Source organism: Typopeltis vanoorti, chromosome 10 (genome assembly GCF_054136105.1).
Source record: "Typopeltis vanoorti isolate ZY-2024b chromosome 10, IOZ_Tvanoo_1.0, whole genome shotgun sequence".
NCBI lineage: Eukaryota > Metazoa > Arthropoda > Arachnida > Uropygi > Thelyphonidae > Typopeltis > Typopeltis vanoorti.
In genome coordinates this window covers 104,634,253-104,653,248 of record NC_143558.1, presented here as the reverse complement: position 1 = coordinate 104,653,248, position 18,996 = coordinate 104,634,253, and the positions used below count along the sequence as shown (strand labels likewise).

The 18,996-nt window shown below is 35.5% G+C and overlaps 1 protein-coding gene across 4 annotated transcripts in view; it reads right to left on the bottom strand.

Annotated features, from left to right (window-relative positions):
* Nucleotides 1-18,996, bottom strand: part of mv (lysosomal-trafficking regulator mauve) — a 1,073,830-nt gene that overhangs the window by 350,664 nt on the left and 704,170 nt on the right. For all 4 annotated transcript variants that reach the window (XM_090399251.1, XM_090399254.1, XM_090399252.1 and 1 more), the window contains one exon: nt 5,091-5,134. In XM_090399251.1, the coding sequence (XP_090255377.1) occupies nt 5,091-5,134 (44 nt within the window). The remainder of the gene's footprint in view (nt 1-5,090; nt 5,135-18,996) is intronic.

Here is an 18,996-nt window from a genome sequence, read left to right as displayed (position 1 = left end):
GCCTGAAGTTAAAATATTGTACTGCCCATGGTGAAATTCTTTTTTTCCAGTCCATTTAGTTTCGCAGAGTCCAATCACTTCCTATCTGTAGTTATCTAATTCATGCAGTAGTATTTCCAATACTCCTTCCTGGTGAAGGGTTCTTACTTTCCATGTTCCTATGCTTGTTATGTTTATCCTGTCTACTAGGTGATGTTTTGTTCCAATAACATATTTTTTGCCTTCACTATTTTGGTTCCCTAATAGTGGGTGTGATCCTTGTTTGACCAGGCAATGGTCGAGCCAGCATGCATCTTTAGGTTGGTTAGAGTTCATTCAGTTTCAACGGTTAAGTTTCGTCAAGTGTCAACCACCACCACTCCTTGACCTGAATTCAGCAACTTCTAACATGGAGTACAGACGAGATCTTGGAGATCTTGACGTATTGCAGCTGATTCACTGAATACAGTCTCTGCTTGAGATTTCAATATCTGGCTACCCTCAGTTAGTTTAGCCTGTGGGTCAACACAATTACTGGGGTGTGGCCACTACCAGTTTACAGTAGCTTCTTGGAGCCATAAGTGAGAGTTGGGCGTCCAGTGAGAACCAATCCAGCTGAACTGCAATTATGTGCGACCGTCCAAGTGGAGAGGTACTATCTCTCCTCGACACCCCAGATCAGACAGTATCAACAGTAAAATGGAAAACACGAATGTTGAAATTAATATTGAACATATGGCAGTAGAAATACAGGAGAACAAAATAGACATAAATAAGGAAACAGTACGCTTAAATGTTATCCTTCACAGGACAAAGTGAGAAATCGAAAAGTTGCAGAAGTAGCAAGAGATTAGCAAGACTGAGAGGAGAAAGAAGCAGGTGGTCCAAGGTAAAAATCGAGATCATGTAAGCAAATGAGAAAAACAAGGTAAGGAGAAAACTATGTATGGGGACTCTATGATCAGAGGAGTACTTAATGAAAGTATACCAAAATCATGTTTCCCTGGTGCAAAAACGAATAACATTAGTCATGCCATCTGGATGCAAAAAAGGTAAGGTGAAAGAACTAATCATCATGGTTGGCATTAAGAGATGAGAGGTATTCTATGAGAGAAGATGTGAAGGAGTTGTTGGACAAAGCAAAAAATGAATAATGAGAGGATAAAAATTGTAACTCTTCTGCCACACTATGATAGAGGTGAATTGAGGAGGAGGGCATTGATAGCAAATAATCAATACACAGGTTGTGCAGAAAGAATGATGTAGTTTGTGAACCTATGGCCCATGTTTAATGGAAAGAAGGATTTGTATAAAGCTGATGGATTGCATCTAAATGGTATTGGTGTGAGGTGTTTAGAAAGAACTTTGTTCACTAAGCATGCTGAAGCACAAATTCAGGAAAACTTAAGCAATTAGAGTGGATGTGGGTGAATGTGCTTGAAGGCACCCGTGGGTCAAGTGAGTGTGAGAATGACCAAGTGCAGAATCTTGTCCATCAAGTCAAAATATTGAATATGATAAACACTTCAGGAAGTAAAGGTGGTTGCAGGCTTAAAGGGATGCTGCATTTTCTATATACTCATGCCAGAAAATCAGAAACAAGAGGGAGGAGTTTCTGGCATTGGTTAGTGCAATCTGGCCAAAAGTTACAGGCATTAGTGAGACTTTGCTAACAGCAGATGATGAGTTACAGGGATAGAATTGAAAGGTTTAGTATTTTTCAGGGAAGATAAGATGGGGGAGGAGTACTGCTCATAGCAGATGAATTCCAGCCAAAAAGAATAGGAGATAAGCAGGAGGGCAGCTGTTCATTTGAGGCAGTCATGTGAGATCAAGGCCAATAAGACAAAATATATGGCTGGTTGCTGCTATAGGCTAGGGAGTTCCAGGGATGATCTGGAAGATATGCACAGCAAATTAGTATAATGAGTGTAGGTTGAGTAATTATTATGGGGGATTACAACTATGGAGATATACATTAGAAGGAAGAGATCACATGGCAGAGAATTACTGAAGTTTGAAATTTTGAATAGAATTGAATTAATATCAAAACAACAGCCCTTTTCATGATCAAATACTGATTTTTACAGAGGACAACACCTCTATAAAGAAGAATAAATCTTAAAAAAATTTTTTTTTTAAAATCCAGTTCCTCACTTTCAGAGATGTTATCTTTGTAACACAATTTTTAAACAATGGATCGTTACTCTTGCTCTTTCAGAGTAGCTAACAGACCATTTTTTACAGCCATAACTGCTCTAAATGCTTCTGGAGAAATCTCTCTCCAAGAGATATTTCTCCAGATTTAGAGATTTCCAAGTTATGGAAATCTCTAAACATAATAGTGCTATAGGTGGGCTAGATAAATAATGGTTATTCACTCAGAAGCCATATTTTTACTAGGATAATTTATTTTAATTCATCTCTATTCCTGTCAGGATGTCGTCCTCAACTAATCATGTCTCATTCCAACAAATTTTGGGTTAACAGACTCAATTAGTGCAACCATTTCATCTGCCTTGTTTCTTACACTTCTAGCATTTGTATACAAACACAACAGCTTAATACCTGATCTACAGCTAGTTCCACTGATATCACTCATTCGATGTGATCTCTCCATACTCAACTGGGGCCATTTCCCTTTCTGCTTATTCATTTTAGAACCTTCTTCAATGCCAACTATTTCCTATTGATCCCAGGTCATCCCATTCCTTTCCTGTCTACACATGCTTTCATATCCTCTTGGAGCATCCACCTTTCTCACACTGTGTACCCCTGTCTACCCTGAGCTTCCCCGTTTCCATGTTCCTCGTGCACATCCATTCTCTCATTTTCCATACTCATGTCTCACTCCCTCATTCATAACCACTTCTTCAATCTCTCCTGTCTTACTCTCCCACTCTTCCATATCACTTCCCATTTGATCTGATTCATTCTCTGTACTAATTTCTCTACCTTCCAGCAGAAGCAGTCTCTTCAAGTGACTCACACCATAACCACTCAAATGCAGTCCATCTCTCTTATATAGTTCACTTCATCCTTCAAACTCATTCCACATATTAGCAATCTGTACTCCTTTCTCCTCATCTCACCACGGTCATACCTAAGCAACATGCTTACCACCCTTCCTATCACTTATCATCTATCTTATTCTCTTTCTGTTTTTATTCATTCTGATATTTTTGGGTTTCAGCAGTTCTACAAAATACTATATGAAACATCTGATTATCATCTATCTTATTCTCTTTCTACGCTTTAAGGATCCTTCCAGTGATGTAACTTTCATTAAACAAAATCACGGGGTCATTAAATCACCTGCACATATATTGAGATTTCATTGTATCTTACTATATCAACATCCAAAGTACTGAAAATATGAAACACTTTGAAATCAGCAGGTTACAATCCCTTTATTTTTCCTGTATATTTGGGGCACAAAGAAATGCCTCACATGAAATGCTAGTGTATGTGTGTGTACAATAAAACAAAGAATACAACACACAGGCACACAACATACACATAAACTACATAATAAACCTGATATCACTTATTATCTGCTCTCCTAAAGATTAAACTAAGACCTTGGATAAATCTGGCATTTATAGTCTTATTCTTGCATGCTAGCTTATTTCAAACAAATAGAGAATACCACAAAATATATGTCTAAGCCATTATCATGTGGCTCATGTCTCAGTCTGTCTTAGATTCTGTAATATAAGCAACAGGAAAAATCTTGCTAAAACAAATACAAGCTTAAAATATTCTTTTTAATTCAAATTGTCAATAAATAGGAAGGATTTTATAAGGCTCCCAAAGATCCTGGAGACTACAATCCTAAGATAGTCCTCTCAGCCTCTTAATTGATTACCATGTTAACATTTATAAACTTTCATATTCACCCTGACTTTTACTACATTCTAGTGACTTCATAAGACTTAGATCCAATGGGCAAGTTCATCCATAGCACCTCTGGCTTGGATGAACAATGCCACTGTGCCTAGATATAAGCTATATTTGTGGGGAATTTCACGGTCAACCTTTTGCATGTGTGGTGATGTGCAGACTGTGCATCATATCACTGATGACTGCCCCCCACACACACAACTCTTCCCTGGCGCTCTCAGAAACTTGCACTTACTCCAAAATAGTGTATTTGTCTGGTCAACCAAACTGTCAATCTGTATATAGTTTTGTTAATTTATGTCTTATATTCTTACCAGATGATAACAATAAATTAATAAATGCAAAAATAAATAAATGCACTGCACAACATTTTGCATTTAGGCAATAAGTAGGTAATATTTTAGCAATAAGAATTAATCCAAGAATAACATCCATATTGCCAGTAAAGGCTGGTTGATTGGTACAGCCTCTGCTACTAATGGCTCATGCAAAAAGTTAAGCAAGTTTGAGCACTGTTAATAGTTGGAAGGGAATCAATCGTTCGATGCTGTTGGCACACTCTCCCTCGATGAGGCTTTGGACTCCCTGGAGGTGTCACACAATAATAATATTGTTTCATAACACAGTTTTCATAAGACAGCATCATCCGTTCAGCAAAAATCACTAATACTGACTTACACTGCATCAGCAAGACAATGCTCTGAAGGGCATGGGAGTGTGTACAGTCATGTCATCAGATCACATGACACAGGTGCATTGTTTGTGTTCCATAAGATAGTTTCATTCATATGCTGGGTGATTATATTATCATGAAGAGCAAAAGCACACAGATATATGGCTAACCCTCTGAATGATGTGTGGTATTACAATAGTCTGGTTTTGGCTGTGTGTTTTAGAATTTGTTATCTTTTGACTTTTGTTATGAAATTAAAGCATCCCCATGTAGTGCATTTCAGCATTGATGGTCTCAAGTTGTTGCACAAAGAGCAGATGAAATGATTTTCATTATTCAGGTAAATCATAATTTTCTCTCACAAAATGAAAACCATTCAGTGAAGGACACACTGAATGGACAAACATCATACAAACAACAGACAATAGAAAAAGGATTACTCATTCAACCTTTGTAAAATTTGAAAAATTACATTTAAAAATACATGAAATGATAATATATTTTTAAAGTGCACTAATATTTCAATAATACTCACCTGAGCAGTACTTTCCTCTCCTATGAAGTGAATGGATTGACTGCCTAAATATTTATTGAAAAATATTAAATTCCAAATAATACAACTCTGTAATGCAAATGAATGAGATAAAAAAACAAACAAAATTATGTTTATTTTAACATAAAATAGAAATCTAAGCAGAATAGTTAGAATTTTTTTTTATATACTATTGGTAACAAAATTCAGGGGAAATAAAACAGCGTTAGTGCAACCACACCCCACAAAGGCCAAAAGTTAAAACTACCAATTAAATTTTATTTTAGAAAGAATACTGACCAACAAACATCAAAAACCAAAAATCTTGAAAGAAATATATGGGTGTCATGTTCTCTGGAAGCTTTAAATATAATTATTTCAAAGATTTTTTTTTTATTATTTTTTTTAATATAGTACTGAATGGAGCTGAAAATAGTCTATGTAACTGACAATGATGTGAACAGTGAAGAAATAAGAAATTTATAATAGAAACATTAAATATCAAGAAATTTACACAGAAACATGAAACATCATGAATACAATAAGGTACTAAATTTTGAAATAAAAAAAGCTTGTCTAGCTTGTTAATGTATAGTCAAGCCAGCAAAATTAATTGTTATGGGATGTCTTTTTCTCCATTTAACTCATTCAGTGCTCTCCAGTAAAATAAATTTCATTCATATAGGTAACTACACTTGAACACAATTTCCAAGGATGACCCCTGACCCCTTAATCTTCACTCTTCTTGTCATACAATGAAAATTTTCTCCTGATTCAAATAAAACTTCTGTGACTCACAAAGCTTTGTGAGTTATATCCACAGTGCTGTCATCATCATCATCACCCCATCCCAAATCAACCAAGCAATGAAATTGGTAGACAGCAGTCCAAATTTTGGCTTATTAAAGCCTTCTAAAGAGGAATAACAACATCCTTATTTCTAAATCAACATCCAATACTGTGAGATACAGGTAATTCTCATTATCCGTGCTTTCGCATATATGCAGTTTCATTATTGTGATGCATAAGGACTACCTCAGTTTCTTATCCAAGGATGTGGAAGCTTTCATGTATGTGCCTTGTTTCTTAATACCCCCACCCCACTCCTGCAATGTTCAATGACTCAGAGTCCAATTTTGTGCCTTTTGCCTTATTGGTCTATGCCAATGGTGTTCAACTTTTTTTACTACGTGAGCTACTTTTCTATAAAAAGTTATTCAGCAATCTAGTCTCTTATATATAAGTTATTCGGCAATCTACTCTCTTATATAGATCACATTCTCCCAACCTGATACCTGATTATGCACAAAACAACTAAAAAAAAAATACACAACTAAAAACTTTATTTGTGTATTTAAAAATGTATTTATCACTTTTAATTATTTTAATACAACAACAACAACAAAAAATATTGGAATAAAATATTTATTTCTCTATTTTGGAAAACCAAAGTTAGAAAAAATAACAGATTGATTACAAAGTCACAAGTTACAAGAAATGCTGGTTGATTAAAAAAAAAAAAGTTAATGTGAAATTTGGCATTGTTTGGACATCACAATATTTTCATAGTCAAGTTGATATGAAGAAGTGGCCAATCGCAGACAATCATCCAAATGATCATTTGTAATTTGGTTTCTTAATTGATTTTTTATGATGGTCATATTTGAAATTTGAAAAAGCAGATTCTGACAAGTATGTCGATCCGAAACACGACAGAATATTTTGCGCAATATCAGTTAATATTGGGAATTTTTCATGTGCATACTTCCAAATGACTTCATTGTTTATTGATTTTAAATGTAAACTATTCTGAATGTTTATTATCTCAAGTTCTACTTCAGCTTGGTTTATATCAAACAGCCCACTAATTTTATTTGAAATTTCTGTGATGTTCAAGTTTTCTTGAAATGGATTATTGATAAAAGATACAATTATTTCAGTTTTATTAAAATCTTTAAATCTTGAATTTATTTCTGCCTCAACTAATTCTATTTCACAAATAAATTCTTTTAAATCATAGTGAAGCATTTCTTGATTTTGTTCAAAAAATTTTAACAAATATGGGAGATGTCTAAATTCGCAGTCATTTATATTTTTCTTTAATAAAATTAAGTATTGTTGGAAAGTTTTTATTGAACTTAACACGTCAATTAAATTTTTATCTCTAGCTTGTAACTCTAAATTTAAATTGCTTAATTTCGGACAGAAATCTACTAAAAATGATAAGTGTAACAACCATCTTTTATCACTCAATTGTGGATAAATATCTCCTTGTTCATCAAGAAAAAATGTTTTATATCGTTAATTAATACAAGAAATCTTTCTAAAAATTGACTTCTGCTGAGCCAGCGAACATTATTGTACAACAGAAATTCCCTATCATCATTAAATAACTGCCATTGCAGGGCTTTTCTTCGAACAGAATTTACAATTTTAAATGTAATATCCAAAACAACTTTTGTGTTTAATCTTTTACTACACAGTACTTGTTGGTGAATAATACAGTGGTATGTTAAAAAATCTGGATATTTGTCTTCGTTTTTACATAATGAAATGAAGCCTGATTTATTACCTATTATTGCAGGAGCACCATCAGTAGTAATACACACAAGTTTAAAAAGCGGAAGTTTGTGGAGTTTCATAAATTCATCAAATGCCGAAAAAATGTTTTCTTCCCTACTCCTTCCCAATAATGGAATAATTTTCAAAAGTTCTTCTTTACTTGAATAATTTTGAAATACCATGCGAATAAATATCATTAAATGAGCAATATCAGTGAAGTTGTTTGATTCATCAAATTGTAATGAAAACGCAACACACTGGTGAATGTCTGACATTAATCTGGCCTGGAAACTTGTCTCCGGCAATTGGAACTCTTCTTTTGGCAATTTGCAACCTTGTCTGTGGCTTAGAAGTAGTCTCTCTCTCTCTAGCAATGTCTTGAACCGAGAAGCTTCTTTCTGGAAGCGGGAAACTCCTCTCTCAAACAACGTGGATCCGGGCAGTCTCTCTGATGGCGACTCTGGACCGGGCGGCCTCCTCTCTGACAGAAATTCTGGAACCAGGACCCCTTCTGCTTGCTTCAGTCCCTTTTTATTAGGCCTCCTCTGAGACCTCACATGAAATTTGGCAACCCCCAAAGAATCGGCACGAGTCTTTCATCTTAAGTTTCAAGTTCGGCACTTTCAGTTTGGCCAAATGGGTCAGGTGCTGCTATCCAGGAATTTGCTTATGCCTGGAATCGCCGAACTTTATATAGTTTCTATATTCGACATGAAACTCTTTAAGTTTCTTATTCAATATGAGACAATTAATACAATATGAGATGCAATATCCCTTAACTTAAATAAGTTCATGTCGTCGAATTGAAGGCTTTGACTCTTCATATAATTAGTAAACAAAGTTTATTTTTTTACAATATTCACATGGGACTTAACCTAAGTAAAAAATCGATGTAATGTGCTTTGGAATATTTAATATTTAAGTTACAATCGAGTTTTTACACTTTGCTTATAATCGTATTCACTCACCTCGCTGTTTGACTTCCAAACTAATCCAAATTAATTCATTTACCTGGACTTATAAGAAAATGACTGATTTGACAATTTTAACAAAAAATAAATAAACAATAGCAATACACTTAAAGCAAATTAAAAATAATACAAAATAATGATAAATAAAATATTATGTTTTCAGTTTTAATTAAATTTGTAAGTAAGGAGGAACACACAAGAGATCGACGGGTTGAACATCCCTGGTCTATGCAGTATGTCTTTATCTCTAAATAACTTTTGTGCTCTTTGAGCAAGATGGCTGGCAAGAGAAAAGCAAAGGAAATTAAGAGTGAAAAGAAGAATCTCAATAATAATCAAGTGAAGAAAATACCTTGGAAATTGCATTTTTCAGAGGTGAAGTTGGAAGTTCTGAATTGGTTTGATAGAGGCGAACGTAACACTGATATTCAAAGGGGGAATGGACTGAGTGATAATCGCTAACACAATTTGCAAGAGTTCGCAATTGTAAACAAATCTTAGCATGACCAAAAGTTATGAAATCTTGGTGGCATGCAGTTGAGAAAATGCAAAGGATGCTGGCTATATGGATCGAACATCAGAAAATGCATCTGGGGAAGTCATACAAGAGAAGCCAAAAGATTTGTACGAAGATCTGACAAAAGATGAACAGCAACTGATACCTTTTGCTGTTACAGGTGGTTTGACCTGTTATCAGAGTCACTATGTATGAAAATTTCATGAATTTCTCTTTAAAGCAACGATGTCAGAAGGAGTTTACACACTGAGGGATAATAGAGGTTACAATCAGAAGTTGAAAACTGCAAGTCATGCTTCAAATGAGAGATTCTTGGGAAAGTAGCCTCCTACTTCCTAGGAGTCTTTCAAACTTCGGTATGCCAGCTAAAGAAAATGTGATTAAGATGTGGTTATGACATATTGATAATGAAAATAAAGAACTACTTTAATAGTTATTTGTTTTACTTGTACTGAATATTTAATTTACTATTCTAATGTCTTAATATGCATGAAAAGTACGTGCATTTTTGATTAAATTAATCATAATTTTGCTCGCTTGGGAATGCAACCTCCATTATCCCATGTTAATAAGCTTCCCATTTTACGTGTTTTTGATATAGGTGGTGATTTTTGAGAATGCAACCCTCACATATGAGTTACTTGTATTTTGTCCACTTTTATATTATTATGATTATTAACACTAAATTTAAAATTTAAAAATGAACAATAACTTTATGGTCCCTGCATAGACTAGATTGTTATATTTGATTTCAGACTTGATTTGATGGTGCATGTTGTTGGACTCTCTTTCATGATGATTGCTATTGAGATAAAAGTTTCCATCTTATGATGAAAATGTGCCTGTAATTGGTGTAGATGGCAAAAGATGGAATGTCAAGGAATAACAACATCCTTAATTTCCATAACTAAAGGAGAACATATTGGATAGGAGAGGAACCCTAGATCTTACTGTAGCTCTGGACTTCTTAATGCCTGTAGAGAGCTTTGTGAATGTGTGTGCATATATAATGCATCTCTGGTAGCATTATAATCTTATGGAGTTTACGATGAGCTCTATCACACAGATCAACAGTGAAAATGTTTCATTCTAGAGGAAATAGAGCAGATATGCTGTCTAAGAAGACAGTAGAAGATTCCACTAGCACCTCTGATTTTGAACCATTTGTGCAAACATGCTCAAAAGTATTGTATTCCATCCTATGAGCTTGAAAAGCAGCTGGCAGATAGTGGAATGTTATTCAGCAGCCTGAAAAAATAAAAATTGCATGGTAGTATACATGAAGGCCATGTTATGACAGTAGTATATTTGATGGCATCTGTGAAATATGGTTCACATTAATATCTAGATGTCCTTTATTGGTATTGTATGCAGAGCCGAGCAAGAATAACTTCCTCTTTATCACCCCTGAATAGGCAAGACTGCCAATATTTAATTTTAGGATTGATTTGATAGAGTTTATTACTGGTCTCTCTATTCTATGAAGACTGTTACTGGAATAAATATTTCTCTTATGATCTGCCCTGAATTGATATAGGGTACAGGCAGATGGTGGAAGCTTGTAAAACAAGCTGACCTAGCTGAAGTAACATCAATCTCATTTCCCTTATTCCCAACGTGGCTTGGAATCCAACAAAAGAGTAGTTTCCATATCAGAGAAAGGACTTGTTGGATTCGAGAGCACACTGGATGTTTCTGTAGCTCAAGACTTCCTACCACCTGTAAGGTACTGTGTGAATCTGTATATCTTATGCCCTTTTCATAGCAATGCAGTCTTATGTTGCATAATGGAAGTTCTACAGTGTACAGTTCATAAGTAAAGTTGCAAACTTCTATAAGGGTCTGAGCAGATATTGTGATGTGTGAGATAACAGTAATTAATTCAACTAGATTTTAAACTATCAGTGTAAACAAGCACAAAATAAGAGTATTTGATTCTATGAGTATGAAAGAGATGCTGTTAGACAACAGGAGGGGTAGAAAATTTAGGTAGCCTGCAGAAAATGAAGATGGATGGTGGTATGTATAAATGCAAGGAAATGCATGTAGTGGTATCTGTGTAATATTGTCTACCCAATGTGTAAAGAGTGTAAGAGAGCTGTTCTTCGCAAACCAAAGGGTTACATGGCAGTCTGATGGGTACTGTACAGATTCTCCTAAAGTGGGGGGGAAAAAATAACTGACCATGTGAGATGGTCTGTATGTTAGGGATTTTGTTTTTATATGCATAATAGAGAAAGCTGTTGGAGTCAAAGTCAGAAAGGTGGTTGGTTCATTTCACTAGACGTACAGACTATGTAAGGCAAAGAGAGAAATGCTCCAGATGCTACTCTTATGGCTTGGTGATGAAAGTGTTTTCACCTGGTTATACTATAAATTAAAGATTCCAAAAAATTATATTCTTGGTTTAAGCCCTTATCCAAATGCAGGCAAACAACGTTAAATACTGCTACTTGTATATAGAAGGATAATAACTTCACATCATTTGCCTTAGTATCCCATAATGCACAGTAAATACCTTTCAGATGTGTATAATGCAATGCATTATGGGAAGGGCCACTACCGAGATCAGCTTCAACCTTTATTGAGGTATGTTTAAGTGTGGAGATACCTCTCGCAAAACTTGTGCGATCCTTCAGATTACCCAGCAATAAGAGACCTGAATGATCATTTAACTCATTACTCAGCAGTGGTTTTAGTCCATGACAGGCACACCCCACCATCAAGCAGCACCCTCAGCAGAACTTTTCCCAGTAGAAGATCCACTCTACCACTGACAGAGCCACTCATATCCCAGAGAAAAGCACCCACTGAAGTGGCCACAAGACCACTTCACCAGACCCAGAGGAGATACCAAAGCTGAAGTAAAGCAGAAGTTATATATTATCCATATACAAGTAGTGAAAAGGCATCCAATCTTATTATTAAAAAACTCTAGAGCAGATAGAGATCTATAGAGATAGATGTTGAAAGTCTTGTCACTTGATTATACTATAAATTAAAGATGCCAAGATTATATTTCTACTCAGTGGAGGGTTTTGCCTGTCACTAGGTGAGACCACTGCTGAATTTCCTGTCCTGGAACGATTTGATTCAGGTCAGGAATAATGAGTTTAGTGATCCTTTAGGATCACTCAGTGAGATATAGAATGATCTTGTAGATAACTAGAGTTTTTGGAGAGGTATCCCCACCTCAATAAAGGGTGAAGCTGGTCTGAGTAGTGGTCCTTCCCATAACACATATTGCAGTACACACATATATGTGCACTGCATTATGGCAATTGATACAAGTGGCCCAGTCATGAAAATATTTCATACACAAACATTGTTTGCTTACACTTGGATAAAGGCTAAAGATTAAACCAAGGATATAATTTCTTGGCATCTTTAATTTATCCTATGAGTTGAGGGTGAACAGGATCTAGCAACTGAGGGCATTCTCTCTCTCTCTCTAGTAGAAGCATGGATTTGATACACATACTCAAGTTTTGATATAGTCAGTGCCATGTACAATCAAAGAAAAAAAAAACATCTGTTAGAACACCAAGAGGTGGAAGATAGGGTGTGAAATGTTCATTGCTTTACAGCACTCGTCTTGAAACCACATGTGTCGAGGAAGGAGATCCTTGTCAAATAAGACTTTAGAACTTAGTTTCTGGTGCAACTAGGATTAAAGTTTGTCCTAATCTGAGATCTGGATCAGGATAAAGACCAGATCTCCAGCAAAAATTGCACATAAACTGTCTTCTGCAAAAATCTGAACCTATTTGCATGTTCCCATTATGAAAGATGTTCAATGGCTTGCTGTAGCTGTCTTTCATTTTCTTGTCTTTCAAAATGAGAATCATTTTGCAATAAGATTGCAAAATGATTCTCACATTACATAATGACAGAAGATGATAAAGTCATTGACATAGAGAGCATTACTTACAGTTGGAGGAAGTTGTTTAGTAATGAAGTTAACTTTGATGACAAAAAAGTGTGACACTTAAAACTGAGCCTTGAGGAACTCCCTCCTCTTGGGTATACGGTTGGGAAAGAATGGTGTTCCCACTTGGAAGATTCAGTTGAATACAAAGTTATCAATATAAAAAGGGAGATTCCCTCTGAGACCAAAACTCTGTAAGTCTTTCAAATCTCCAAGCAGTGTCATAGGCTTTTTTCCATATCAAAGAAAACTGATACTAAGTGCTTGCATTTTAGGAAGGTATCTCTAATGCACACTTCCTGTTAGATTAGAATTCTCCGAATACTTGCCTTCCTTCTAATATATTGCACAGCAGCATTCATACCAATATAATATATATGCCAATAAAGTACTCATTCAATAATTCCACTGTATCCTTTGTAATGGTCACTCTGCTGCCATGGATATCCACCAGTGTCAACCTGCCATAATTATTCTTCATCTTGCTTACTAGGGGAATCAAGGGAATTCAAAGGAAGAATTCCTTTGATTTAACCTTGGCCTGACCAGCTAATCTCCTCTCATACTGTGCCTTTTCTTTCTTTACCATGCTCATGGTAAAGTACTATTATAAATTTTTTACTTTACCATGCTCATGGTAAAGTACTTTACTATTGTAAAGTGTATTTATGGTACTACATGTATTATAATATACAGCATTAAAGGACAATATTAATAATAAAGACATCTTATTATTAACAAACTTCATCATCATATCTATGATACTGAACCGTAAGCATTCACAACACATTTGACTAACACATTCCACAAACCATCACCCACCATGTAAAAAATCTGCTCTGCATTCTCTTGTTCATAAATCTCTTCTAGAGATAACCTCAAGTTCCTGCTATCACTTTCTACCCAGTTTATAATAACCCGAGTATTATATATTATCTATGATGTATATTATTATTACGGGCGACTCCAGGGAGTCCTTAGACTCATCGAGGGAGGACCTAAACATCATGTCCACACAACTATATGACATTCTCACAGTATCTATCATACCTTGCCTTGAACTCACTCACCATCATAGCACCCACAACAGACTCTGGCAGCTTATTCCACTCATTTACCACTCTAAAAGTAAAGAACCCAGCTCTAACACCCCTGCTAACCACATTCTTGCCCAGCTTCCATAAGTGTCCCCCTAGTTCTCCCACCACCAGTCCTGATCTCAAAAATATCCTCTGAGTGCTCCTTGACCACTTCCCATGCTCTATCGACATCCAGCCCTTGCAGTTGTACATGCCATGGCACTGATCCAAGCAATCTCCTAAGCTTGTCATACTTGCCAGTATGGTAATTCCATATATACCCTGTCTTAATCGAAAATTCCACACCTTTAGCCACCTCCCAGGTCAAGACCTTATGATCACTCTCACCAATAGGTGGCAACATGGTCATATTCATTACAGTCAAATTTTGATATGCTATTACCAGGTCAAGCACTCTCACACCCCTAGTATTTTCAATTACATGTTGTCTCAGATAGTTATCCCTTAATAACTGAATAAAATCCATTTCCTTCCTCACATGTGTCCTCTCCTCCTTCCAATCAATGTTACCATAGTTGAAATCCCCCATAATAATTACTTCCCCCCCCCCTTCCACTCATTTCATCAATTTGTTTATGCATACTGTCTCCACCATCTATTCCATCACCTGGTCTATAGCAGCACCCAACTGTATATTTTATTCTGCCAGTCTCAATCTCACACCAAATAGCCTCAAATGAGCTCTTTTCACTATCCTGCGATACAACTTCAATTCTCCTTGGCTGCAGTTCATCAGCTATCATCAATAACATACCTACACATTCTATCCCACTAACTATATCATCTTCCGTCAGCCATGTTTCACTAATGCCAATAACCTGTGGCCAGGAAGAGCCAATCAAGGCCAAAAATTCTTCCTTCTTGTTCCTAATACTCCTGGCATTAGTATACATGAACTGCAGTGATCCCTTTTTTCCCACCCTTATCTTGATGCGTTATTCTAAATATCCCATTCTCATTTTTTGTCCTTAGTACTGGCTCGGGTACATTATATACATTCTTATACTCAACTGTCTCACTGATGTCCGCATATCCACTCCCCCTCCCCCTCCTTGTTAGTTCTAGTTTCCCTGGTTCTGCACATCCATTTTCACTTCATTCAGCAACACTTTTTCCAGTCTCTGCACCAAATCCATTCAAATGCAGGTCATCCATCTTGTATAAATCCTTTCACCCATCAAACTCATTCCACACGTCCACGAATTCCACACCACACTGTCTGCATAACCTGTGCATAATGTCATTTGTGATTAAGGCCCTCCTTCTAAAATCCTCTCTATCATACCGTGGCAAACAGACTCACCATTCTAACTCTGTCACTCTTTTCTTTCGCTACCTTTAACAATACTTTCAAGTCCTCTCTCATAAAAAATTTATCTCCTTTCAATTCATTTGTACCAGCCACAACTATCAATTCTTTCACCCTCTGTTTTTGCACTCTAATACTCTCACTTACATCCTTAAATTTCACACCTGGTAAGTACGATTTAGTTAAACTCCCATCTATCACTCCTCTTAATAACGAGTCACCATACAACACTCTTTCCATCATTTCAGAAACTCTCCCACTCTTATGCTTATTTTCCCTTTCAAACACTTGTTTATTTACGTTAGCCGAATCACTCTGGAAAGAGTTTTGCAGGTGCTCTAATTGCTGCTGTGCATTTTGTATCACTGCGTGCAACTTAGCGATCTCACTTCCTACAAATAATTCCTCATTTTTTTTATCATTTAAACCATTTTCTCTCTCTGTATAGTTGCTTTCACTCTTTCTTTGATCACCACTCTCATTGCGATATAAGAAAGAGATTTTAAAAAAATTAACAATGTTGTATTTATATATAATCTAATCAAGTGCATTTGTATAAAATAAATTAATTCTTTTGAAATAGTTAAAAACTTAATGCAATGCAACTCTGGCAAAGTCTGTCTTAGTGTATATGGCTTGGTCAGGTTAGCAGACACTGCAATCCTGTATTGAGTCAAGTGGTAACATTTCACCAGAACATGACATATGACAAAATGTGTGTCAGAATGTCTACACATAGGAAGGTCATCAACCCATAATATATAAGAATGTTTAAGATAATTGTGACCTATGAGAAGCCTATCAAAGTGAAATTTCCTGTCTTCTATTTCTACATAAACTAGACTGCCAATGCTTTATTTCAGGCTTAATCTCATGCAATTTATTTGTTAGTGCAGATGCAATACATTTCCCTTAATTCCAACATAATCAAAAAACATCGAAATTAAGGATCATCATTTCACATAACTGTAGAACACAATATATCAGGACATAATATATAGTATAATATATCATGGGCCACATTGCAAAAGTTGTGAAGTCGTCACATCAGATAATGCAGAGGACCCTGATGTAGAAATAAAGAGGTTATGATTCCATTGTTTAAGGCCACATACAGATTATTGTGCACAGATTTGGTCACCAGGTTTTCATGGTGATGAGGATATGTTAGCAAAGGTCCAGAGAAGATTCATAAAGGTGGTCAGTGGTCTTTGGAATGTCGAGTATGAAGACAGACTGAAATAATGTAAATATAGTAGGAGGAGGATGATATAATTGAGACATATAAGTTAGTCAGGGATTGCCATCAGGATGACATGGAAGAAATTTTTCATAGCATGGGAGAGGAGGGTAGAACAAGAGGACATCCCCATAAATTGTATAAGGAGAGTATGAACAGAGTAGTGAGAAGGTTCTTTGCATAGAGTGATTGGTGAGGCAATGATTGATATATATTGCCTGAGTGTGTTGTGAATGTAGATACATTGAATCACTTTAAGGCGTGCTTGGATAAGCTTTATGTGTGATGGTGTGCACCTCCTACAATAAGTCGATAACTTCATGGAGGTCAGATGTTAATAATAATAAAAATAATAAAGCACAGGATGTGGATTGTACACAAGAGAGGAAGTGGCTTATAAACATAACACACCTATATAAATCATACATTTTTGGTGGTGGTTTAATTTTATATATACAAGTACAAGCTGGATGGCATGCAAGCTCAGCAGTAGTTACTGCATTCAAGTTGAATCTGACTGGAACAAAGGTTGCCAGGAAAAACAGAGCAAAACTAACAGAGTTCTCAGATCTCATATCATCACTATTAACAACAGTTTGAATAATCTCTTTCACATGTATAAAAATGGGTGAACAGCAGTCATATATGTATAATATTGAAATTCCCAATGTAAGGAATATGTTATACCTATTCTTGAATGAATTCAAGAATAGGTATGACAGCTGATGCGAATAGTATGGCCTCCCTCAATGAATTCCTGACTCCCTGGAGGTCTCGCTTAATAATAATAACAATAATAATGATAATAATTCTGGTGATTAAATCTGTGTATAATAATCCATGAGTATTCATATAATTAACCCTTGCCTTCCTCACCATGCATGTAAATCCAAATGGGTGAAGCAAACACACACATATAAAAACTATATGTTCCAACTTATTATATGATTCATAGAGATGTATGAGGTGACTGATTATCAAAAGGATTTTTATATGCAAAATAATTGCATCTGAATGGTTTTGTTATCAGGCAGCTGGAGAAGTTGTTTGATGTGAGCGAGTGAATGTGAAATGTCAGGGAAACTAGGTATGTCTAGGAGGTTTGCATGAAAGGGTGGATGCATACATTAAATTAAGTGGTACAAACTGTGAGTGTAATGATGAACAGAGAGAGAGAGCTTCTTAGGGATGAGTTTAGAAATACTGGAATAATTTTGTTAAGAAAGAAAAAAGGAAAACTGGGCAGTGGGGGATGATTTGGTTCATGATTCAACTCATTACATACACTAATAGTTGGTTGTCATGTGTATAATATCAGAAACATCAGGAATAAAGACAATGTATTCTTATCATTGGCAGATGTAGTGAAACTAAAGATTATAGGCATTAGTGAGACTTGGCTGACAGAGGAAGATATTGTTACAGGAATACAACTGAAGGTCTCAGTTTATTTATAGGACAGACAAAAGAAGAAAGGTGAAGGGGTACTATTAATGTGCTATTTTAAGGATACTTGTGACATAAGACTGAATGATATATGCACGTAAACACAAGAAAGATATTTAATTAACCAAATATTTCAGTCTGGAAATAGCAGACCATCGTTCTTGTAATACTACTGAGGATGGTCTGCTATTTCCAGACCGAAATATTTGGTTAATTAAATATCTTTCTTGTGTTTATGTGCATATATCATTCGGAGTACTATTAATGATTGCAGAGGAATTAAATCCAATCACAGTAAAAACTCCAAAAGTGGTGTAGTATGCTGTTTTGGTGTGAGATAATGTTAACAGCACAAAATAACACAATTTAATTAGCTTATATTAGAATCATTTGCATTTCCAATAAGAATTATGCACATTTTGACTTTTGGTTTTATTATGTAAAATATGGAAAAATGGTGAGTAAAACATGTTAGACACAATAACGAATGTCATTGAAAATTAGCAAGAAAATAACTCGTACCAAAACTAACAGTACAACGTTAGTGTGGAACAAACAAGCAGTTCAAAGAGAGAGCCAGAACACAAAAAACAAACACAAGAGTTGGTTAATCTATAAAAAGTGCTGTGCATTATAAAGGACTGTATAAAACAGATAATTAACATTTCTGATATTCACATAGAATGAGAGCTATTGAAAAATTCCTAAGTCTATTGAAAAATTTCAGAAATAAAAGAAAGCATAATGTAAAAGATATCAGAGATGATAAAGGTGACATGAAAAATTAACATAAAGATATTGTGGATGCCTGGAGTAATTACTTTGAAGGACTGCTA